This window comes from Microcaecilia unicolor, chromosome 10 (genome assembly GCF_901765095.1).
Source record: "Microcaecilia unicolor chromosome 10, aMicUni1.1, whole genome shotgun sequence".
NCBI classification, from domain to species: Eukaryota; Metazoa; Chordata; class Amphibia; order Gymnophiona; family Siphonopidae; genus Microcaecilia; species Microcaecilia unicolor.
In genome coordinates this window covers 6,994,166-7,019,211 of record NC_044040.1, presented here as the reverse complement: position 1 = coordinate 7,019,211, position 25,046 = coordinate 6,994,166, and the positions used below count along the sequence as shown (strand labels likewise).

The window sequence follows — 25,046 nt, the reverse complement described above, 5'->3', positions numbered from 1 at the left end:
CCAACTGACCAAATTTAATTGATAATTAGATTTAGCTGATTAAGCACAGCCAGACTTGAATGCCATTTAGCTGCAAATTAATAGCACTTTGGGATTACGGCCCATACAAAAGTGGTTAAAAAAAAAAAAGGGTTTTGATGCTAAGTCAAAATATATCTGCAAGTTAGGTGGTTGGCAATAAATTGCTAAAATGACTCCTGTCGGCACTATGGTAGCATTTGGTCTTGGCAGAATTTTATTTGTAGCATTACCAGATTCAGAGCCTGATGCACAAAGCTTACCCGTGCTGGGAACGTCTGCTTTACCCCCTCCCCCCCCCAATGAAATAATTTCCCCGATGGTCCGATGGACCCCATATCCCCAGTCCCCCTCTTACAAAATCACCCTGGTGGTCCAGTGGACCTGGCTCCCCCCCCCCTCCCCGCAAAGATCTACATTGGTAGTGACCCCCCCCCCCCCCCCCCGCACTGTCCTTCCTTTCCCTCCATATACCTTAAAAAGTTGCTCCTGCCCTCCTGCCTCGGGCTTCACCACTTCTTAAATGACAGCGCCCAGACCCTGCCCAGTGCATTCTGAGATGCACTAAGCCCCATCAAGTGCATCCCAGAATGCACTGGAATAAGGGCTGAGTGCCACCATTTTGGAAGTGGCAGGGCCTGAGGCAGGAGGAGGGAGTCACTAGACCATGAGGGTAGATCTTTGCTGGGGTGCAGGGGGACCAAGTCCTCTGGACCACCAGGGTGACTTTGTTAAGGGGGGCTGGGTCTACTGAACCATCATGGGTAGAGGGGGATGTCACGGAGGTCGGGAGGTGGTCTATTGGACCAACAGGAATTTTGTGCCAGCTGTCAAGTGCATTTGACAGCTTCAAGTCACAAACAGTGACCAATGTGCAAAGAGGGACCCGATCATCTCATTTGCAAGTGATCCCCTTTGTGCTTTGGTTGCTGTTTTACCAAGCCAGCCGTATTTTATGGCTGCCTTTGTACATCGGGCCCTCAATCACTGTATACATTACTTTAAGGAAAAGTTTACATATTTATTTATATTTAAATACTGTATTTATATTTTGAAGAATTTCTATATATGATTGAATTCTATATTTATAGTGGAGTTCTTTTCTGCTTCCAGAATATAATTTTATTGCTAATCCACCTAGATTTGCATTGTAAATTTGGTGATATAAAAAATTACAAATAATAAACAATTTAGCTTTCTATTTATATTCTTGTTATATTTTAAATCGATTGGATTTAGGAAAGGGTTATTTTTTAAATGTTGTTTTGAAAATGTATTCCATATATACTATTGTCTGATGCAGGTACTTGCAGAAACATGGCCTTATTGATTAGCAGGAGTTGCAAATTTTAATAAAATCTGTTACTGAATGACCTTAGGTGTCATACTACCCTTCTTTGGCTTCTCTGAGTTGCATAGTTTGTTTCTTTTCTTATTTTTCAATGCACAGAATGTCATTGAATATCTGGGCTGTCACAGAATTCAAGAAACTAATTCCCACTACTCAGTAAGACAGAAAGATGTAATGCAACAAAAAGCTCCATCAGTTTTACATCACTGACTGTTCCCTGTACAAGTCTCATACTAACCTTTAAACAGTGAAGAGTGTCATTTTTAGAAAACATCTTAAACTTTGTAAGTTCTCCAATAAATCGTACAGTCTTGTTCTTGGTTTCAATATTGATCTGGTCCTTTTTTCTCACCTATATGAAATGAAAATACGAACAATACATTTAAATCAATTTATTAAAATACAAGTCAGTTCAGAAACAATTCTGTAATAAAACCATATTCAAAAGGGTAGTGCTGAATCTGGGTTTGATTCCCAGGTCAGGAGTTCTGCAACCCAACTTAGCTGGGACTAGGGATGCTTTAAAGGCAGCATTCACAGCCCCTAGGGGAAATGAGCTCCAGTCAAAATGCTGATAGTAGGCAGGGTCCCAGAGGTTCCTGAACAAGGACAGTTACTACCGTGAGTTCAGAGACTGGACTGAGTTGGGAGGAGACACAAATGAGAAAAAATAATCCTGAGCAGTTACAAGTGCTGTCATCCAGTTCTAGTTCCAGCTCAGCTGGAAACCCAAAAGAGCTTTATTGGGCCTGAAGTTGAGACAGTGTGGCCACTGGATTAGGTTAAACACCAGCATGGATTCCTAAATTAACACTTATTCAGCACTTCTAGCCATTTAACTGGTGGTGCTGATGGTGTTGAAAATAGTATTAGTGCTGACTGCACAGGCCACAATCCCTCTAGCAGCTGAATATTGCTGCTAAACAATTTTTTCTTGACACCACCATAACTCCTTCCTTGACCTAGCCCCTAATTAAACAGATAGTATCCAATTGTTTAGTGAGCTCAGTGGCGTTCCTAGGGGGGCTGACTCCCGGGGCGGATCGCCGATGCGCCCGCCCCCCCCCTGGTGAAGGGACACCCCCCTGCGAAAGAACCCACCCCCCGGGTGCACACCGCTGGGGGGGTGCCGCGCGCGCCTGTCCTTCGTTCGTTTCATGCTCCCTCTGGCCCGAAACAGGAAGTAACCTGTTCTGGGGCAGAGGGAGCATGGAACAAAGAACAGGCGCGCACGGCACCCCCCCCCCCCCAGCGGCGTGCACCCGGGGCGGACTGCACCCACCGCCCCCCCCCCTAGGAACGCCACTGAGTGAGCTACATGGCATGCTGTTATTTATAAAAATATATGACTGAAGGAGTTGCATGTTTCACCACCTGCCAGAGAATAGATAACTCCCACTGACCATATAGTCAGGCTTCATATGACAGATTTCTTCTCTTTTTTTCCCCAACAAATAAAGCCCTCAGATTAATCGTATGTACAGGCTGGAGGCTATTTTCAACCTTTCCTTTTGTGTTTTGTAAGCAACTCATTACATATCTTGTTGGGCAGACTGGATGGACCATACAGATCTTTATCTACCGTTATCTATGTTGATATGACTGTATCCACTAGATCCTTCAGTCCTGTGATGTGAAGTATTACATCATTTGTCCTTGCCATTTTCAGGGCAGTCTGCCCAGCACGATCCTTGCTCTAAAACTTCAGAAGTGGTCAATGAAGCTCCTGAAAAGCTCCACTCCAGCCCATCCAAATCTATTCAGCCACGATCATGGCACAGACTGTAGATGTCTGCCCAGCACTGGCTTTCCTTCACAGTTCCCAGTGGTGCCACCTAATCTCTAAGCTTCTTTGGATCCATTCCTTCTAAAGAGGATTCCCTGTTTATCCCATGCATTTTTGAATTTCATTACAGTTTTCATCTCCACCACCTCCTGCGGGAGGGCATTCAAGGTGTCTACCATCTTCTCAGTGAAAAAAAAATACTTCCTGACATTCAAGAATAAACTCTGAGAGAAAGCCAGGAGGAATCAGAGCACCACTGAACAAGCCTTCGCCAAGCGTTAGCCAGTACAGTACAAATCAACATCAGGTCAATCAGATTTATTCTTTCCAACTCCAACTGAAGTTGGAAGAATGATACAAAAGGGATTGAGAATGTCTACCTGGGGGGAAGAATAAATCTAAAATTTTAACAGAATAGAATGAAATTTGGCATGAAGAAAATTTTTCTTCACCCAACTTGTAATTAAACTCTGGAATTCATTGCCGGAAAATGTGGTGAAGGCGGTTAGCTTAGCAGAGTTTAAAAAGGGGTTGGACGGTTTCCTAAAGGACAAGTCCATAAACCGCTATTAAACGGACTTGGAAAAATCCAAAATTCCAGGAATAACATGTATAGAATGTTTGTACGTTTGGGAAGCTTGCCAGGTGCCCTTGGACTGGATTGGCCGCTGTCGTGGACAAGATGCTGGGCTCGATGGACCCTTGGTCTTTTCCCAGTATGGCATTACTTATGTACTTATGTTGGAAAAACACACACCAAGTTTGAGAATAGGCCAAATCGAACTGGGAGTTCCAGGGGGAAAACCCCACACACACCTTCCCCATGCCTCCCCCCTCAAAAAAACATGGCCCAATGCATTTCTATGGGAGAAAGAGTTCCAGCTTTTGTAGCATAGAAAATTAGATACAGTGAAACAAGCAGTTAGGGAATCCCCCCTTTCAAACTGCCTCACTCCTACAACTACAGGGTGAAGGCAAAAAAAAAAAAGTAACTGCCTAGAGTTTTTTTGCCATTTTCTCAGCAATCACTTTGACTTTCAAAGAGAAATTTTACATATTTATTTCATCATACTTATTCAAGCTAAAACTGAGTAATGTCATTCAAACGATACAATTAGCCATGTGTCAGAATTTAGCAGTCACTATGAATGCTCAAAATGTCCACCCCCCCCCCCCTGCTTTAACAGAAGAACTTCCCAAAATAACTGAAGGCCTAACAGCCTTTTCAATCAGTCCCCCTATGTTAGGCTGTTCCAGATCATCTGCAGCAATTCAGAGTTTAGTGACTGTTTACGGCTTTGGGTGGAGCTTGTGATAGGTCTCCAACATTGTTCCCCAGACAAAAGTCTACATCATTGTGATGTCATCAACAATAAGATGATACTCTGCCCCCCCCCCCCCTTTTCCCCTCACCAAATAATGGTAGTCTTACAGTGCAAACATTTTTGAACACGGGAAAAATCGCTGGGTGGTTATGCTAAAAAGTCTGTAAATTCGCCCTGTTTAAAGATAATCTCATTCCACTCAGCATATAAATGTAACTACTACTACTTATTTCTAAAGCGCTACTAGACGTACGCAGCGCTGTACATTTGAACATGAAGAGACAGTCCCTGCTCTACAGAGCTTACAATCTAATTAGGTAGATAGTAACAACAACAAATAAAGCTGTAAATTTCACATTGAAACCAGTTGCAGAGAAAACAGCAAAAATACTCTGGGGGTTACTTTATTTTGACTCACCAGTTCCAGCCACCTCCCACACACTCAACACATACAGAGCACAAACATACAACAGAGATACAGAACAAAAACAGGGTGGGATTACAAATAAATGTCCTTGCTATGATGTACTGCATTTTAAGTTATTCAAATGTATATTTTATTTTCTTTGTTATTTTTCATATGAAACTTTCTGACTGTACTACTTTCTTATTGGCAGCATATATAGTAACATAGTGGATGATGGCAGATAAAAACCTGTACAATCCATCCAGTCTGCACCACATGGTATGTGATACTTCATATGTATATACCCGACCTTGATTTGTCCTGGCCATTTTTATGGCACAGACCGTAAAAGTCTGCCCAGCATTGGCTTTGCTACCCAATTACCGGTGTTGCCACGCAATCCCCACTAAGCTTCTGTGGATCCAATCCTTCTAAACAAGATTCTTTTGTGTTTATCCCATGCATTTTTGAATTCCATTACAGTTTTCATCTTTACCTGGGATTAGCAGCATGGAATGCTGCCACAATTTGGGTTTCTACCAGGTACTTGTGACAGGATGCTGAGCTAGATGGACCACTGGTCTGACCCAGTACTGGCTACTCTTATGTTCTTATGTTGACACATTAGAACATAAGAAAAGCTAGACCAAGGTGCATCAGCCCCAGAACTCTGACTTCAACAGTAGCCAGTCTGTTACTGATTTGTCTTTCAGTGAGGTCATATCTTCATGTGAGATAATTTGGCAACATTGGTTAACACAGGGCTTATGCAAAGGCAACTTAGTATCTATAGTAAAAATACAATTCTCAATCAATAGTCTACTCTGCTATCATTTACTGTTACTATGTAGTTCTTTGCATATCTGATACACTTGCACATTAAAGGTAAGTGCTGTCTTAAGGAAGTATTTATTTATACATACATGGAACCGAAAATCTCCTTTTAGCATGGAACAAAGGTCTTCTGCTACATCAGACATGCATGGATGCAATGTTGCAACTAATCGTGCATAGAAAGGTAACAAGTCCAACCTAGGATATAAGAATGGACAAATAAGTCACCAACCTTTGGGTGTTCAGGCATCTGTGCTAAGATGGCCTATGTAAATATTCTGTTCAATATCTCCTTACTACTGATCCATGTAAATAGTGTGCATTTATTACAGTTGTACTGTATACCCCACATCTGGTGTCCTGTTGAACATATGGAGATGGTGCACATCTGTGGCCGTCTCCATTTTATGTACTAACAAAGACACTTCTAGAAAGGAAGAAAAGTTGGCCATAAAGTCACTGGGAATAACAAATTTCCATTTCCTATATTTATTTTTCATTACCTTGCTATACTATTACTAATCATTTCTACAGCGCTACTAGACATTATATGCAGGTACGTTCTCTGTCCCTAGTGGGCTCACAATCCAAGGTTTTTTTTTTTGTACCTAGGGCAAAGGAGGGTTAGTGACTTTCCCAGGGTCACAAGAAGCTACAGTAGGAATTGAACCCAGTTCCCCAGGATCTCCATCTGCTTCACTATCCATTACATTTAACAATATTTAATCAAACTGATACAGTTAATGTTTAATATTGTTAATGTTTGAAATTACAAATAAACAAGTGGCTTATGCTCGATTTCAGATATTGTGTTTTCTTTTAAAATGTCCTAAATATCAATTGTGATTAATCGCAATAACAAACTTTTATCTTCCTGCAACACAGAAACCGAGACAGGAGATTCGCCTCAGTGTTAGTACTGCTAGATTTCTCAGCAGCTTTTGACACTGTGGATCATGATATCTTGCTAGCACGACTGACAGAAACAGGTATCAATGGAACAGTACTTGCCTGGTTCAGATCCTACCTATCAGACAGGCAACAATCCATAATGTTTAGTAGCAACTCATCACCACCATGGACACTGATCTGCGGGGTACCACAAGGATTGATACTGTCACCTATTCTGTTCAATATCTACCTCAAACCACTAGCTGAGCTGATTCGGTCAATGGAAACTCAGTTCTACATCTATGCGGATGATGTGCAGCTACTCATACCCATTGAACCTGACTTACCTACAGCCTTGAATAAACTGATTACCTAACATCAATTCAAGAATGGGCTAAACACAACAAACTTTGCCAGAACCCAAGTAAAACCGAGCTTCTCCGGGTCCATAACAGAAGTGGACATCAAAATCCCTTTTGGGAAGTACGAACTCCCCCTCAAATCACAAGTCAGGAACCTTGGACTACAGATAGATTCAACACTTACTCTGATTCCCCAAATCCAAGCAACCTTCAAGAGCTGCTTCTACTATTTGCGACAGCTATGCTGCCTCTCTTCTTAATTCAGAAGGTAAATCTGAAGATTACCACCCTGTGAATGTACTTTATGACCTTGTGTGAATATAACCTTGCTGTCTTTGGTCTGTTTGTTTGTGGTTCCTAAATTAAGATTTATACATTATTCTAGTTTTGCCGAATCTATTAACAACCCTTATCACATATTACAGATGAGTTTGAGGAATTTTGGAGAGTTGGTAGCCTTGTGGCTGCAGTTAAGTGTATTGTATAATTTTCTTTATTGAAATGTTGAATAAAAACAATCTTAAATTAAAAAAAAAAAAAAAAAACCACCACCCTTATCACAACCTTTACTTTCTTTCCCCTAACCCACTGCTTCTCAACCTAGTCGTTGGGGCACACCCAGCCAGTCAGGATTTCAAGACATCCACAATACATATGCACGAGACAAATGTACACACTAAAGAGGCAGTGCATGCAAATCTCTCATTTGCGCTGTGGTTATCCCAGTTGTGCATACCATGACAACATTAAGACTGGATTACTGCAATGCACTATACAATGGTCTAACTACAAAAGGCCTGTACCAGCTCCAGTTGCTTCAGAATGCAGTAGCAAGACTCAGAAGGTTACAAGTGACGTGACCACATCACACCATTTTTGCAAAAATTTAATTGGCTACCGGTACAATACAGGGCTAAATTTAAAACTATGTCACTCTGCTGTTGCCTGCAGCACTTCCTCATGGAGGTGAGAGGCGCTGTCAGGTCAGTGCAGGGGGTCCGATATGGAGGGGGGGGCGGGAGCGGCGGCGGGGATTGGGGGGGGGGGGGGGGGGGGGGGGAGGTTGGTTCGTGCGATGTTCGTTTCCAGGCGGCGGCGGCCGACTCCGTTTCCCTCTCTGTTCCGCCCTTTGACGTCATGACGCGAGAGCGGGACAGAAAGGGAAGTCTGTACTGCGCATTTGCAGGTGAGTTGGTCACTTGCCGTTTATATATGTTTGATAAACCCTTGCAAGTTTATAAAGTTCATTTCCTACATGTAAAGCATGTCTCCCATATGGGAAATGCTGTATGAAATTAGCCCCGAGTCTCCTATGTTGAAAATAACTCCAGAACACCAGTGGACCCACCACAGAACAAAGAACCTAACAGGAAGGAGGTCATTTAGCAGACGTCCAAATAAGAACTTGGCTGACTTCATCACATTTATTTCATATCAGCTCCAAAGCTTATATTGAAGCTTAATATTTAATTTGCTGCATCACAATAGACCCCTTGTCTTAACTTTTTTTATCATTGGCTCTGACAACATAAAGGAATATGAAGAAGAAAAGTACACTTTAGCTTTAACTAATGTACTAAAAATATGTTGATAAGAGAAAGAATCTAAGTACCTAACATGCCTACTTAGGGAATGCAGAAAAGAACTATTTTGTTACGTTGTATACACAGAAACGAGCAGCTGAATGGGATGCCGAGATCCCCCACATGCCCAAACTGGTTCTTTTGAGCCATGCAAAACACTGAAGACTGCGTGCACGGCATTAAATAGATTCTAAATTTCTTCTTCATATTCCTATGTGAGAATCCTATGCTCACAGAAGCTCTTCGGTATTTAAGTCACCCAAAGATCACTCTCAATTAGCAGAAAGAGCAAATGAACCAGAGTGTGTCGTTACTGCCGGAACACAGCCAAGTTTTGGATTTGGGTGTTTCTTTCCTACCTTTGCCTGGGGACTATAAAAAGTGCCCGCACCAGTTTCCTTCTGTTTGCTTTTGTGTTCATATTCATACAAAAATCCATTGCTGCCTAAAAGAAAAAAAAAAATGTTTTCTTGGTGAAGTGAGAGAATTATCAACCCTAGTGTGTGTGTGATTATATATATATATATAAATACAATTTTGTACACGGTCATATATATATATAAATAATTTTTTACACAGCCATTTTCAAATTGAGTAAGACTTGGCTTGCTACTGCACCTTATCAATGAGATCTCGGTTGACACAATTGGGTAATTGCTGAATGAATGCATCTACTATCAGTTTTAGGTGAGATCCAGTACTGGCTTCCTCGTCCTCTTGTTCTAGAAGAAAGTGAATAGGATTTTATTATGTATTTGTTCACATAGGAAACAGCCAAAACAAAGCACCGTGTTCAGTTTCAGTTTCCTTAGCGTCCCTCCGGACTGGCCAGAATGCAACTGATGGGTTATGAATGCTTTCCAGCAGGTGGAGACTGAAAACTCAGACTCAAGAGAGAGTCAATAAAAGCCCTGGTTAACTGTAACTAGACTCAGTATTATCAGTCTCCAGCAGGTGGAAGGTAGTGAGCCATTTCTGTGTCTCTATCTCTACTCTTTTTATATAGGGGATTTGTTTGGGGAGTAGAGTGTATCTTAAGTTTTCCTTGAGGTGTTTTATATATTCTGTGCCCCGGTGCTTCTTGCAGTTCTGGAGGCTGACCTGTGAGGGTCTCCTGAAGCCTCGGGGGTGTCACACTTGGGTACACAAGTCCCCCCCCCCCCTCGGTCTCCCTGCTGTGCATTACCTCTCCTGCAGGTTGTTAACCTCAACTTCTTCAAGGGAAGAGTGTTTGAAGGCTTTGGAAGAGGCAGCCGCTTAAAAATAAATAAATAAAAAAGGAGCGAACACGCAGGGCAGCTCTGTGTTTGCCTCTGTCTGCGGTTTTACTTCAGCAGAGTTTAAAAAAAACAAAAAAAAACAGCTGCACCAGCGCTTTTAAATGCCAACATAGAAGAAACTCAGACAGTGTTCAGTGTGTCTGCGGCATGAGCTACTGGAGTCTGCAAATTTTGCACCACCGTGGACAATGACGGGAAAGCTGATCCGTCGAGACCTGCTCCATCCTCCACGGCGGCGGCCATGGTTCAGAGGGATTTGGGCAGCTCAGATTCAGTACCGGCTTCTGTAATGGTGGGAAACGCTGCCATTTTAACTCATGCAGTACCGGCGGACTGGCCTCCTGCTCTGCAGTCCCCAGTTTTAGAGCAAGCAGATTTAGCTCTACCAGTGCCCAACAGGGCTTGGAGAGGCATCCCAGGGGGTCCTGGGACCTAGAGGAGGATCTGCTTTCCGATCATGGTCAGGAAATGCCCTCTTTGGAGGGGGCAGACTATATGGGAGAAGGTATGATGGAACCAGGTGAGGAGTCTTTTCTCTCAGGAGATGACCCTTCTGCAGTCCGATTTTCCACAAGGAAGATTTGCAAGAGCTTATTTCTTTGATGGCTAATACCTTGCATTTTGAGAAGGAACATCCATGGCTGTGGAGAGCCATAAAGTGAATCTTCTGGTGAAAGGTATTAGAAAACCAGGTAAGACCTTTCCTATGCATCAGAATATTAGGGATATTATTAAGGCTCAGTGGAATGTGCCTGACTCCCCCTTTAGGCTCGCTAGGTCTATGGTTCGCCTCTATCCAGATGCTGACAAGTCCCTCCTTAGGCCTCCTGTGGTTGACGCAGTGGTCTCAGCGGTTACTAAGAGAATACAGTCCCCGTGGATGGGGGCACGGCTCTTAAGGATGTTCAAAGATAGGCATATGGAAGCGCTCTTAAAGAGCAGTTTTGATGTCTCCGACTTGGCGGTTCAGGTGGCTCTCTGTGGTTCCTTGGTGGCTACAGCATGTTTCTGCTGGTGTGAGAAAGTTTTGGATAGAGCTTCGGATGCTTTGGTCTTAATAGATGCTGAAGTAGAAAAGATTGAGATGGGCTCCGCCTTTTTGGCAGACACCTTATATGATTTGCTTAGAGCTTTGTCCAAGTCCATGGCCTTAAGTGTAGCCGCTAGATACTTGCTGTGGCTGCACGGTTGGTCTGCAGATGCAGCATTTAAGTTGAAGTTGAGTAAGTTCCCGTTTCGTGGATCTTTTCTTTTTGGGGACAAGTTAGTCCACAGTCTGGGAGATACTAAAGTGCCTTGGCTCCCTGAAGAAAGATCTCAGGGGTCGGGTTGTACCCTGCTGTCTAATAAGGGGCGCAGGCGAGATTTTTGGCAGTATAGGCCAGGGAGAATAGCTCCGGCTCAGCAGTCCCGGTTTTTTTTTTTTAGAGAGCGCAGTCCTTTCAGGGGACTCGCAGAGGTGGCCATGAGTCAGGAGTTTCCTTCCAATCCTCCTTTCGTCCTGCCCAATGAGGATGTCCGGGTCCAGCCTCTAATTCCTGTGGGAGCTCGGTTAACACAGTTCTATTGGTGGTGGGCCCAGATTACCACCGATCAGTGGGTGCTAGAGGTTATTTGAGATGGGTATGCCTTAGAATTTGCGCGGCATCTTCCAGACGCCTTTCTGGAATCTCCCTGTCCCAAAGTGGGTGCAGTGCAGGATACTCTAGAAAGACCTCCATTTACAAGCTATTTGTCTGGTTCCCTTCCTCGGAGGTCAAACAAGGTCATTATTCCCTTTATTTTCTCGTTCCAAAGAAGGAAGGAACTTTCCGTCCAATTCTGGAGCTCTCAAGGCTGTCACTTGGGCCCTCAAGGTCTGCTCTTTTCATATGGAGACTCTATGGTCAGTCATAGGGGCAGTCAGGTCCAGAGAGTTTTTGATTACGCTGGACTTGACGGAAGCGTACTTGCATATTCCAGTTCAGCCCATGCATCAGCGTTTTCTCTGCTTTGCGGTCTTAGGCAAGCATGACCAGTTTTGGGCTTTTCCATTCGGTCTAGCTACAGCACCTCACATGTTCACAAAAGTGATGACTGTGATGGCTGCAGCTCTCAGGAACAACGGCATTTTAATTCATCCATACCTGGATGATTGACTGATCAGAGCAGTCATATAAGGAGAGCTTGCAGGTCACAGGTCGAGTGGTTCACTTTCTGCAATCCCTTGGGTGAGTGGTCAACTCTCTCAAGAGAGTCACCTAGTTCCGTCTCAGTCCCTCGACTACCTGGGGGTTTCCTTCGACATGGCTCAGGGTCGAGTATTCCTCCCCCAGTCCAGGATTCACAAGTTGCAGGCCCAATATTATGCTTTCTTGCACAAGGCAGTGCCCTATGCAAGGGATTATCTTCAGGTGTTGGGCTCTATGGCAGCAATGACAGAAGCGGTGCTGTGGCCAGGGTGCATATGAGGCCTTTACAAAGGTTTCTTCAGATGGTCTCCGCAGAGGGAATCCCTGTTGATGAAATTGCCTGAGAGTGCTCGGGAATGCAGCAGCCTTTGTTGGTGGCCTTGGACACCCAACATGGACAAGGGAATGCCTTTGGACCCTCCTCAGTGGATAGCAATCACAACAGATGCCAGCCCAAAGGTTGGGGAGTTCACTGTCAAGGTCAGTATGCACAGGGCCTGTGGTCTCGGACGGAGACTTCCTGCTTGATCAGCCTCTTGGAAACCAAGGCGATTCAGTTAGCATTGAAAGCATTTCTTTCTCTGCTGGTAGGCAAACCGGTGCGCATCCTATCAGACAATGCCATGGCGGTGGCGTATGTCAATCAGCAGGGGGGAACAAGAAGTCTTCTATTGGAACGAGAAGCAGCTCAGCTCATGAGTTGGGCAGAGAGTCAAGCATCAGCTATCTCGGCGTCTCATATAGTGGGGATGGCAAATGTTCAAGCGGACTTTTTAAGTCGTCACACTCTGAACTCAGGAGAATGGGCTCTCAGAGCAACAGCTTTTCAAGCGGTTGTGTGTCGCTGGGGGCTCCCCATCATGGATCTTTTGGCCTAAAATCTCAATGCAAAAGTTCCTCAATACTTCAGTCGAAGGTGAGACCTCAAAGCGAGCGGGGTAGATGCTCTGCTCCAGCCCTGGCAGTTGGGGCTACTGTATGCCTTTCCTCCATGGCCTCTTCTGGGACGTCTAATTCAAAGAATCGAAGTACACAGGGGTCTGGTAATCTTGATAAGCTCTAGATTGGCCTCGCAGGCTATGGTATGCCAAACTCGTGTGCCTTTGCGTCGGCCCTCTGCTCAGGTTGACAGAGTCTCACGGACTATTAATGCAAGGACCAGTGGTTCATCCAGACCCAGCTCGATTTTGTCTTACAGCTTGGCTGTTGAGCGGGCTAGGTTGACAAAGAGATGTTACTCTGCCAATGTAGTTGCCATGATGCTTTGGTCGTCATTCTGCTTCTCTTAATTAAATCATAACTTGGCAGGTGTTCGAGGCGTGGTGTTCTGATCATGACATTGCTCCATTTCACGTTTTGGTGGCTGAGGTCTTAGATTTTTTGCAGCACAGTTTTGATAAAGGCCTGGTGCTGGCTTCTCTTAAAGTTCAAATAGCGACGCTATCTTTTAGGAGGCGTGTGCAGGGTAAGACCTTATCTAGCCATCCGAATGTCTCTCGGTTCCTTTGGGGAGCGAGTCTTCTTCATCCTCCTTCTAGGGCTATTGTACTAGGCTACCTTTTGAGTCCTTGGCATCCTGCTCTGTGAAGGGATTAACACTTAAACAGTAGCCATTGCCTCGGCTAAAAGATTTTCGGAGTTGCTGGCTTTTTCTTGTCAGTCTCCATTTTTGGAATTCTCTAATGAGTGGGTAGTTTTACTCCCGGTTCCTTCCTTTCTCCCTAAAGTCTTCTCATGTTTTCATTTGTCTCAGTTGGTAGTTTTGTCAGTTTTAGGTTCTTCCTACGGTTCAGAGGATCAGCGTCACTTACGGTGTTTGGATATCAGAAGAGTTTTGAAGCACTATTTGAAAACAACTGAAGAATTTAGATACTCAGTCTGCTTCTGCTGACAGGAGGCTCCCGGAAAAAAGTTTGGCTGCATCTAAACCTATCATTTCTAGGTGGCTTAAGGAGATGACTGCTTCCGCTTACTTGCTTTCTGGGAAACCTATCCCGGATGGAGTAAAGGCCCATTCTACCAGAGGTCAGGCTGCGTCATGGGCGGAGCGTTTCCTGGTGCCCCCTTTGGAGATGTGTAAGGCGGCTACGTGGTCCTCCTTGCATTCCTTCTCGAAACATTATCGGTTAGACGTTCAATGTCGTCTGGAAGCTGTCTTTCGTGCACGTGTTCTGACGGCGGGTTGCTAGGGTCCCTCCCATGAAGATAATGCTTTGTTACTTCCCATCAATTGCATTCTGGGCCGGTCTGGAGGGACAATAAGGAAGGAGAAATTTAGATCTTACCTGCTAATTTGCTTTCCTTTAGTCCCTCCAAACCGGCCCAGCTCCCTCCTGCTCAGTATTTGCTGAAATGACGTCTGGTTGTTTTTGTTGCATAGTTTTTTTTCCACGGAGCTGCTTTAAATGTTTGCTGCTTTTATTGTTTACATATTTAAAAATTAAAAATTAAAAAAAGAAAAGAAAAATGAAAATGCAAATTACTTTGTATTCCGCAGTTATGCTTGCGATGATACAGGCACATTAATCATGAGGCCTCTGGTCAATGGGACTATGTCCTTGGTGGCTGCTCAAGTTTCCCGGTTAAAAAAGAATACATTTATTCTCCTTTCTTCTTCTGCTTTGTTAGGATAATACTGAGTCTAGTTACAGTTTTCCAAGGCTCTTACTGGCTCTCTCTAGATTCAGAGTTTTCAGCCTCCACCTGTTGGAAGGCGTGCACAACCCATCAGTTGCATTCTGAGCTGGTCCGGAGGGACTAAAGGAAAGCAAATTAGCAGGTAAGATCTAATTTCTCCATGTTCATTAGAGTCTAAAGAAGCTTCCATTTATTATGCATTTACTTTGCCATGTGTCACTGTAGAAGGCATTTGAACAAGTTTTATCAAACGAGAGAAGGCCAATTCTTTCTCTCTCTTTCAAAGATATATAATCCGCTTAAATCCTAAGCAGTTCACATCAAATACATACACAATAAAAGAAACACCATATGTAATACACACTTATCAAACAAATCACTGGTGCTACTCATCCAACATTAATGGTGCTAGTCACACATTATCCTTTTCTAGTCTGCTTACTACCATTCAAAATGCTAATACTCAAAAGCAAGTACATAAGTAATGCCACACTGTGAAAAGACCAAAGGTCCATCAAGCCCAGCATCCTGTCCACGACAGCGGCCAATCCAGGCCAAGGGCACCTGGCAAGCTTCCCAAACGTACAAACATTCTATACATGTTATTCCTGGAATTGTGGATTTTTCCCAAGTCCATTTAGTAGTGGTTTATGGACTTGTCCTTTAGGAAATCGTCCAACCCCTTTTTAAACTCTGCTAAGCTAACCGCCTTCACCACGTTCTCCAGCAACGAATTCCAGAGTTACAAAGCCTTTTCACACTAAAGTGGAATTGTGGTATCATTTGTTAACTTACATCTCTCAAAAGAAGGCCTCCACAAAAAATGAGTCTCTAACAACTTTTTAAATTGGATCTAACTTGCACTTAAGTGCAACTGCCCTGACATGTTCCATAAAAGTGGTCCAGCCATTGACAAGGCTGACGTTCTTGTCCTGGCATAATGTACACTGGTCACTGCCTCCACATTGGGCCGCACTTCAGTCTCTAACCTCAAAGTCCTCTTAGGACGATAAACATGCAAGGCATTTGTAAAATACCAAGGCAGTTTTCCAGACAAAGGCTGATGAATGATGGACAGAACGTTATGCTGTATCTTGTATTTCACTGGTAACCAGTGAAGTTGTTTCAAAGTTGAGTTTATATGATTAAATTTGGATGTGCTAGCAATCTAGTCGCAGAATTTTGAATAACTTCCAAAGCTTTCACCCGCACATTTGGAATTCATGAATACAATGCAGTAATCTTCAGTCTGGCCTTTCTGAATACAAAGAACTCAATTTGAACTTTATCCATTCACTTTTCTTAATTTCATTTTGTCTTCTTTCCCATCTAGTCCTGCCTAATTATGCTCTCAGCTATCCATCCTTGTCCTTGAGATAGTCTAAAATCCCTGGTTACTTACTACACATGTATTAATTTGCTTCTTGAAGTTATTGTAATTTGTGTTATATTCTGTACATTGTTATGTTTTATTCACTTTATTGTTTGAAAGCCACATTTAACTTGAGTCTATTTCGGGTTAACGTGGGGTATAAATGCCATAAATAATAATAATCTACTAGTACCAAACTCTGTTCTACAGTTTGAAAATTCATCAGTCAACACTGGTTTTAACCTATGTAATAAGCGAAGTTGATGAAAAGATGTCTGCACGACCATAGCAATCTGCTCTCTCATAGTCAATTTGGCATCCAGAACACCACCCAACAGTTTCATTTCCTTCTTCACTGGCAATACAATTTCATCAATACAAAGGGACCTTGGCCATAACTCTCCCACATCATTCACCACAATCATAATCTCAGTTTTTGCAACATTCAATGCAAATCTATTCATATTCATCTACTTCCCAATTTCTCTCATATAATCCTGCACCTGAGCTGCCAATTGATCGTCCCAAGAAGTAATCCAGAAGAAAAATTGAACATCATCGGCATATAAGTGATATAAAACTTCCAATTTCTCAACACTTGCCCTAATGAAACTACATAAATATTAACGAGCAAAGCTGACAATGCCAAATCCTGTGATATCCCTCTATAAACAGATACCACTGATGACACAGAACCACCACTTTACACTTGCATAGAACATCCAAAGAGGTATGAAATAAACCACTCTGTCACGATTGTGACTGTTTTCTTGGTTTATGCTCCTCTCGCCCTAAGGTAGCCAGAACCGGTGGCTGCCAGACTTTCCAGACTCTCTTTTCGGTCCGGTCCAGATATTTTAGCCCTCCAATCTTGCTTGGAAGTTTGGCAGCTAGCCTCACCCTTAGCTGCCTTGAGATTGCTGCAGCTGAGCCTCAGCTGCTGATGGGCTTATTAGCCACCTGGAAACTTTCTGCTTTGCCTTTGCAACGCCAAAGGTCCAGGTTGGTGTTTGTGATTAGTGCACTTCTGCCTTGTCTTGTTTAGCCTTGTTTCTTGATTAGTGTCCTTAGTCTGTATTGCTTGCCTGTTTGAGACCTTGTACCTTGAACCCTGTTCTAGCCCAGCTTGTGTTTGTTTGTTTTCTGCCTGTTTGAGACCCTGTATCCTGTACCCAGCCTAGTCAAGTTTGTCTTGATCCACTCCGTCCAGTACGTCCTGCCGGCTGCCTGCACCTAGGGGCTCAACCCCTAGGGAACAGCGGTCAAGCGCAGGTGAAGTATTGTTCCAGTCATGCTAGTTCCTGTATCCTGCTTGAGAATCCTGTATCCTGTCCAGTCCTAGTTGGTGGGTTTTTACCAGCTGCTGCCGCTTCCCTCAAGCAGCCCAAGGGCTCACGATTCCAGACTATCCTGGAGAACCTGACAGCCTCCTATATATAAAAACTCTGTAAATTCCTCAACAAACAATATCTGGAGAATAAAAAGTCAAAGATACATCTAAGGACACCAAGCAAAAACACTGGTTAGTGTCCATACTTCTTCTCATCACATCAACAGCAGTAATTAGCAAAGTCTCCACCTCTGTAAAACAAGGCAAATTTGCTAATGAATTAGTTTCTGGTGGCAGTAAATCCTTACAACCCAGTTCTTTTAATGCTCTCCATGCCTCTCTGCATGTAGTCCTCTGCATTTTGCCATTCACCGTAAAAAGCAGTCCAAAAGGAAATAATCATTTAATAGCGGTGATCACCCGATTACAAATAGCGTGTCACGGGTGAAATATCACATCTTTCTTGTAAGGTGCTGCGTGCCAAGTCCTGGTAAACCAAAACTTTACAGTTGTACCAGTGGAAGTCTTTTTTTACCCTTAGCTCTGTGCAATATTTCCTCTTTTAAAGTAAAGTCTTGAAAGTATACAATAATGTCTCTTGGTGCCTTGTCTTTGCACACTCCAGCTCCTCTATGCGCTCTGTCCAACTTAAGTGGAATCATGTCAAACGAATCTGCCTCTTGAAACTCTGAGTTCAATAGAGCTCGACAAATGTCTTAGTGTAATCTTTACACTTCACTACTTCGGGAATCCCCCGAAACCGCAGATTGTCTCTGCGAGATCTGTTCACCAAATCTTCTACCAAATTAAGCAGCTCGTTTCTCTCTTGATTATCCCTGGAGCTGGTGTGTTCTTGGTTGGGATTTATGTTTCCATATTTAAGATATTTCTTAAATATATTATGTTAAGAATGTACATAAGTTAAAAATAAAAAAACATACAAGATTCTGTGACATTAACAGGCAAGCTGCAGAAAACCTCAAAAAAAGCAAAGACAAGAACAATATGATCAATGTCCATTCATACATGAATAAATTAAGGTATAAAAAGGTCTAAGATGACAGTGCCAGGGGGACGCTTGACTGGTACTTGTACAGTTTTGACGTTTCCCCCATGATCCCACTGCACCTGGTAAGAGATGCACAGACGGGTAAGGATTCTTACAGCCTCTGCCCTCATGATGAAGAGCAAGAACCTGCCACTTGCTACAGCAGTTTGGTATTTCTCTGGCTGTTAAAGAAACTACTGTAAAGTGAACCCAAAACATAAAAGCAAGCCTGTCCAGATGAAAAGCAACAATCCTGATTAAAATCCTTCCATTTACCCTGCTCATCCAGAAGTTTTTTGGCAAGGTCTTCTGCCTCATCTGCACCCTCCAACTCCAAGGTGTCATCGGTGATCTCCAAATTTTCAAGTTCCAGTTCCAGCTCCTCTGTAGCCAATATATCTTTATTATCTTTACCATCTTTTGAATCTAGATTAAAAAAAGAATAGTTTAATGAATGGTGAGCTGGTTGCCACATGCAGCAATGTATTAAACCCTGTTCAGTTCTTTGAAATCCAAGACTGTCTTCATAAATATTGCGCTTTGGTGGTCGGACATGGGAAGAATTTTTGCCCATTAACACAAAAAGGGTAATTTTATGAAATCATTTTTGAGTATTTGCATATGTAACCTCTCAAAAAAATATCGGGAAGCATAAAAGTACACGCCATGACATAAGGGCACATACTTTGCTGGTAGGTGTCTATGTGTCTTTATAAAATAGCACCTACGTGCCTATTTGCTCTCTTAAACCAGATACCCTGTTATAAAGCTACCCTCAAAATGCGTAAAACCCTTTAGTATACTGGGTTTTTTTTTTAAATGTAGAACTGGTACGAAACATATTTCAAAGACACCACTTCTAAAGAAAATGACTTTCCAGGGATGCTGGCTTCTTTCGTGTATTAAAAACAGAATCTATTCTCACAGTTACGCTGCTCTTTCCGTCCATAATGTTGAATTATAATGAGATGGTGAAAATGCTCTCTTATAGTGGCTATCTTGTTCTTCTGGTCCTAGTGTCATAATGGGAAACCCAGAAATACTAAAGAAAGAGCTGAAATAGTGCTGTCTTGCAATTTATGATCTATGTATATAAATTCACAAGTCAGAAAAGAAAGATTTCAAGAACTACTACTATACAAAAAATAACTTTTTTCACTGTGCTACTAGATATACAGGGCACTAAAACTGATAGTCACAGGAAACCCCAGTTTACAGTCTTAACTTTAGCTTGCAGCACAGCTTAGTATAAAACCCTTTTCCCTATATAGTTTTAAAACTTTAACATTCTGCCATAGCCTACATCATTAACAGGGCCTAGTTCAGTCTTCATACCCACCTACCCCTAGTGCAACTCTTCATTTATAGTCAGTTATTCTAATTAGGATAACATGAGACGAGTTCTCTAAGTGTTTTAACTACATTTCATTACTTTCTGAGAAGCAAACACTAAATAAATCACACAATATACCATATAATCTAAAGGCTCTTTTATTTAACCTAATTATTAAAAAACTCAATAATACTAAGATGCAGACAGCAGTCCAGCAGCAAGAGGGGTGCTAACCAATCTTTTGCACTGAATGCCACACGTATGATTACCTCCCAGTTGGCGAGAGGTTATACGTGTGTGTCCAATGTAAGAGAGCTCCTAGCTCTCCGAGAACGAGTTCTCTTGAGGCTAGAGTATCAGACTTGGAGGAGCTGATGGAGACAGAGGTACACAGAGAAGACTTACACAGACGCTGTAGAGAAGTCCCACCTCGTCTGGCAGCCTCTGTGCTGCCTTGGAGGAAGGTCTCCTAAAAGGAGAGCATCACCCTGGTGAAGTAGAAAGTTCTCTTTTAGCCAGGACCTGCCCACCACAGGATGCAATATCCTCTCACACTGAGGATATGTCTCCAAGAACTTCTGCCCAGGCACGAAGGGTTAGGACAGTTGTAGTTGGTGATTTGATCATCAGGCATGTAGACTGCTAGGTGGCTGATGAACATGAGGATCGCCTGGTCACTTGCCTACCAGGTGCAAAGGTGGCGGACCTCATGCATCACCTAGACAGAATTTTAGCTAGTGCGGGGGAGGAGCTGGCTGTCTTGGTACATTTGGGTACCAATGACATAGGAAAATGTGGGAAGGATATTCTGGAAGACAAATTTAAGTTCTTAGGTAGAAAGCAGAATTCCAGATCCTCCATGGCAGCGTTTTCAGAGGCAGGCAGAGCTCTGAAGTCTCAGTGTATGAATGAGACGATGGTGCAGGGAAGAGGGATTTAGATTTGTTAGGAACTGGCAACATTTTGGGAAAGGGGGAGGCTATTCAGAAAGGATGGCCTCCATCTTAAAAGGGATGGAACCAGGCTACTGGCATTAACTTTTAAAAAGAACAGTTTTTAAACTAAAATGGAAGGGAAAGCCAACCATCGCCCAGGAGCGCATGGCTCGGTATGGAGTATTCTTGAAGGATACTATTGAAAAAGGACATTTAGGGAACCCCAACAGACCGGTTTCAACAATGGTGAAAGAAAGCCTGGAGTGTTTAAGGAGAGACCAGTGTAAAGGATGCATATTATCCGCATCAACTTCTAAGCAGCTTGTAGATGCAAGGAAAAAACACAATTTGTATACAAATGCTAGAAGCCTAAAAAATAAGACCGGAGAGTTAGAATATATAGCACTAAATGATGAGGTAGATATAATAGGCATCTCAGAGACTTGGTGGAAGGACAATCAATGGGACACTGTGTTAACAGGTTACAAATTATATTGCAATGATCGAGAGAATCAAACTGGAGGGGTGGGGGCACTATATGTAAAAGAGGGAATCGAGTCAAACAAAACAGACATTCTACATGGAACAAATAGCAGCACGGATTCATTACAGATAGAAATTTCATGTGTGAAGGGAAGGAGTTCTCTTGTAGGACTGTACTACTGTCCACTAGGACAGAATGAACAGACAGATGAAATGTTTACAGAAATTAGGAAAGCTGGCAAATTGGGCAACAGCATAATAATGGGTGATTTCAATTACTAATCAAAGAATTTAATTATTTGTGACATTTATATCCCACATTATCCCAAACAAGTTTGAGTTCAATGTGGCTTACAATAAACAGTACAGGATACATAAAGAAATTTGTTGTAAGAATCCAATTTTACAATACAATATCATAAACATACTGGGATACCTATGGACGTTTAACATTTAGAAAATCTATTATGAATGAGAAATTGTACACGAAGCAAAGAGAAGCTACAATGTAGTAAATTTAAAACGAATCAGAGAAAATATTTCTTCACTCAACGTGTAATTAAACTCTGTAATTTGTTGCCAGAGAATGTGGTAAAGTCGGTTAGCTTAGCGGAGTTTAAAAAAGGTTTGGACGGCTTCCTAAAGAAAAAGCCCATAGACCATTATTAAATGGACTTGGGGAAAATCCGCTATTTCTGGGTTAAGCAGTATAGAATGTTTTCTACTTTTTTGGGATCTTGCCAGGTCTTTGTGACCTGGATTGGCCACTGTTGGAAACAGGATGCTGGGCTTGATGGACCTTTGGTCTTTCCCAGTATGGCAATACTTATGTACTTACGAGATGGTAAAATTATGTCTTACCTGATAATTTTATTTCCTTTAATGCAGCAGATGAATTCAAGAACTAGTGGGTTAAGTCCGCCTACCAGCAGGTGGAGATAGAAATAAACAAACTAAAGGCAGTGATGCCAGACGGCCAGCTCCTTCCTCAGTTAGAATGTCATTCGTAAGCATTTGCCAAGACCAAAAATATGAAACCAACAACAACCAGAGAACCAAATAAGAACTTCGAAATAACGGCAACTTGATCCAGAAATCGGAATCCTTTCCGTGTTCCCATATCTGTCTGAACTCTGCAAAAGAGAACCCAGAAGGAAAAAATAGCCACACTGCGCAGAAAATGAAAAAAACGCCGGCTGAACTGAACCGCTGGATTCATCTGCTGCATTAAAGGAAAGAAAATTATCATCAGGTAAGACATAATTTTACCTTTCTTGTCACTTGCAGCAGATGAATCCAGGAACTAGTGAGATGTACCAAAGCATTCCTTAAGTAGGGTGGGAAGGCGACGCTCCCCGCGCCAACACTCCCGCCCTAAAACTCGCATCCTCCCGAGCAGACACGTCTAGTCTGTAATGCTTCGCAAAAGTATGACGGGACGCCCCCAAGAAGCCGTCCGACAAATCTCTTCCAGACATAAGACCGACGCCTCCGCCCAAGAAGCTGCCTGTGCCCGAGTATAATGCGCCTTCAGGGCCACTGGAGACGCCCGCCCTTGTAGCAGATACATCACTCCAATGGCTTCCCTAATCCAGCGAGCAATGGAAGTCTTAGAAGCCGCCTCACCTCTTTTCGACCCCGATAAGAGCACAAAGAGATGATCCGAGCGTTGAAACTCGTTAGAGATCTGCAAGTAACGAAACAAGGCTCTCCGCATGTCCAGAAAACGTAGCGAGGCAAACTCCCCCGGATAATCCTCTCATCGAAAAGACGGAAGATAAACCGCCTGATTGACATGGAAAGCCGAAACCACTTTAGGTAGAAACGACGGCACCGTCCGAATCAACACCCCTGCTTCAGAAAACTGCAAAAAAGGATCTCTGGAAGACAAAGCCTGAATTTCAGAAATCCTCCTAGCCGAAGCAATGGCCACCAAAAACACTATCTTAAGTGTTAGATCCTTCTCAGAAACCTTATTCAACGGCTCAAACGGTGGGGCCTGGAGGGCTCGCAGTACCACATTCAAATGCCATGCTGGACACGGCTGCCGCAGAGGAGGCCGAAGCCGAAGAGCCCCGTGTAGGAAACGGACCACATCAGAGTGAGCTGCTAAACAGCTAGCACGGCCACCTGCACTCGAAGGAAATTATATGCCAATCCCTTTTGAAGGTCATCCTGAAGGAACTCCAGAATAACCAGAATGTCTACCCGAAAAGGCGATTCAGCACGCAAAGCACACCACACCGAGAAAGCTTTTCACACTCGCACATACGCTGCTGAAGTAGACTGCTTCCGTGCCCCAAAAAGAGTGGCAATGACTGGTCCTGAAAATCCCTTCTTCCTCAGCTGCCGCCTTCTCAACAGCCAGGCCTTAAGACCAAAGCGGGAGGGATTTTCCATCTGAACTGGGCCTTGATGCAGCAGATTGGGAGTCACCAGAAGTCACAATGGTGGCTCTGAGTGTGCTCGAACGAGAACTGCATACCACGGCTGTCGGGGCCAGTCTGGGGCCACTAGAACGAACGACCCCCGATGCCGCCCTATGCGGCAAAGAACGCTCCCTATCAGAGGCCACGGAGGAAAAACATACAGTAGCTGTTGTTCCAGCCATGACTGGAGAAAAGCGTCCAATCCTGCGGATCCTGGCTGCCGTTTGCGGCTGAAGAACTGGGGAACTTTGGCACTGCAAGCCATGGCCATGAGATCCATTACTGGTCTTCCCAAACGCTGACAGATCAGCCGAAAAGACGAGTCTGACATCATCCATTCCACTGCGTCCAAAAGAGTCCAGCTGAGAAAATCCGCTTAACCATTGTCTTGACCCGCAATGTGCACTGCTGACAGACTCTGAACATGCGCTTCCGCCCATACTAGAAGACAAGACGCTTCCACTGCCAAGGGAAGACTGCGAGTGTCCCCCTGCCGATTGATGTAGGCCGTCGTCGTGGTGTTGTCCGAGAATACACGAACCACCTGCCCCTGCAGAAGGTCCTGAAAACTCCGCAGAACATTCACGATTGCTCGCAAATCCAGACAATTTATCGGCCAAGTCGCTTCGAGAGGGGTCCACGATCCCTGGGCAACTCAATGAAGACAATGGGCTCCCCAGCCCGCAAGGCTGGCATCAGTCATGACTACCACCCAATTGGGAGCCACCAGAGAAACACCCTTTTGCAAATTGGCTGACCGGCGGCACCACGCGAGACTGTCCCTGGCCCGGCTCAACCAAGGAAGGCGTTGTTGATAATCCAGCGATGTTGGCGACCATCTGCTCAAAAGGAAATTCTGACGATGCCGCATGTGAGCCCTTGCCCATGGAATGACCTCTAAGGTCACCGTCATGGAACCAAGGAGCTAAACACAGTCCCACACTCGGGGACCGCGACGACTCAATAAGGTCCATACCTGAGAAAGCAATTTTGATCCTTCGCCCCTCGGGGAGAAACACCTTCCCCTGCTTCGTATCAAATTGCACTCCAAGTGGCAGATGAAGTTCAATGTTGACAAGTGCAAAGTGATGCATGTGGGTAAGAGGAACCCGAATTATAGCTACGTCTTGCAAGGTTCCGCGTTAGGAGTTACGGATCAAGAAAGGGATCTGGGTGTCGTCGTCGATGATACGCTGAAACCTTCTGCTCAGTGTGCTGCTGCGGCTAGGAAAGCGAATAGAATGTTGGGTGTTATTAGGAAGGGTATGGAGTCCAGGTGTGCGGATGTTATAATGCCGTTGTATCGCTCCATGGTGCGACAGCACCTGGAGTATTGTGTTCAGTACTGGTCTCCGTATCTCAAAAAAGATATAGTAGAATTGGAAAAGGTACAGCGAAGGGCGACGAAAATGATAGTGGGGATGGGACGACTTTCCTATGAAGAGAGGCTGAGAAGGCTAGGGCTTTTCAGC

The 25,046-nt window shown here is 43.7% G+C and overlaps 1 protein-coding gene across 2 annotated transcripts in view; it reads right to left on the bottom strand.

The window, feature by feature from the left end:
• Window positions 1-25,046, bottom strand: part of UPF2 (UPF2 regulator of nonsense mediated mRNA decay) — a 148,205-nt gene that overhangs the window by 73,538 nt on the left and 49,621 nt on the right. For both annotated transcript variants that reach the window (XM_030216003.1, XM_030216004.1), the window contains exons 8-12: window positions 18,671-18,820; window positions 9,175-9,278; window positions 8,916-9,001; window positions 5,810-5,918; window positions 1,608-1,721 (exon numbers count right to left, since the gene is read on the bottom strand). In XM_030216003.1, coding sequence (XP_030071863.1) covers window positions 1,608-1,721; window positions 5,810-5,918; window positions 8,916-9,001; window positions 9,175-9,278; window positions 18,671-18,820 — 563 coding nt within the window. The remainder of the gene's footprint in view (window positions 1-1,607; window positions 1,722-5,809; window positions 5,919-8,915; window positions 9,002-9,174; window positions 9,279-18,670; window positions 18,821-25,046) is intronic.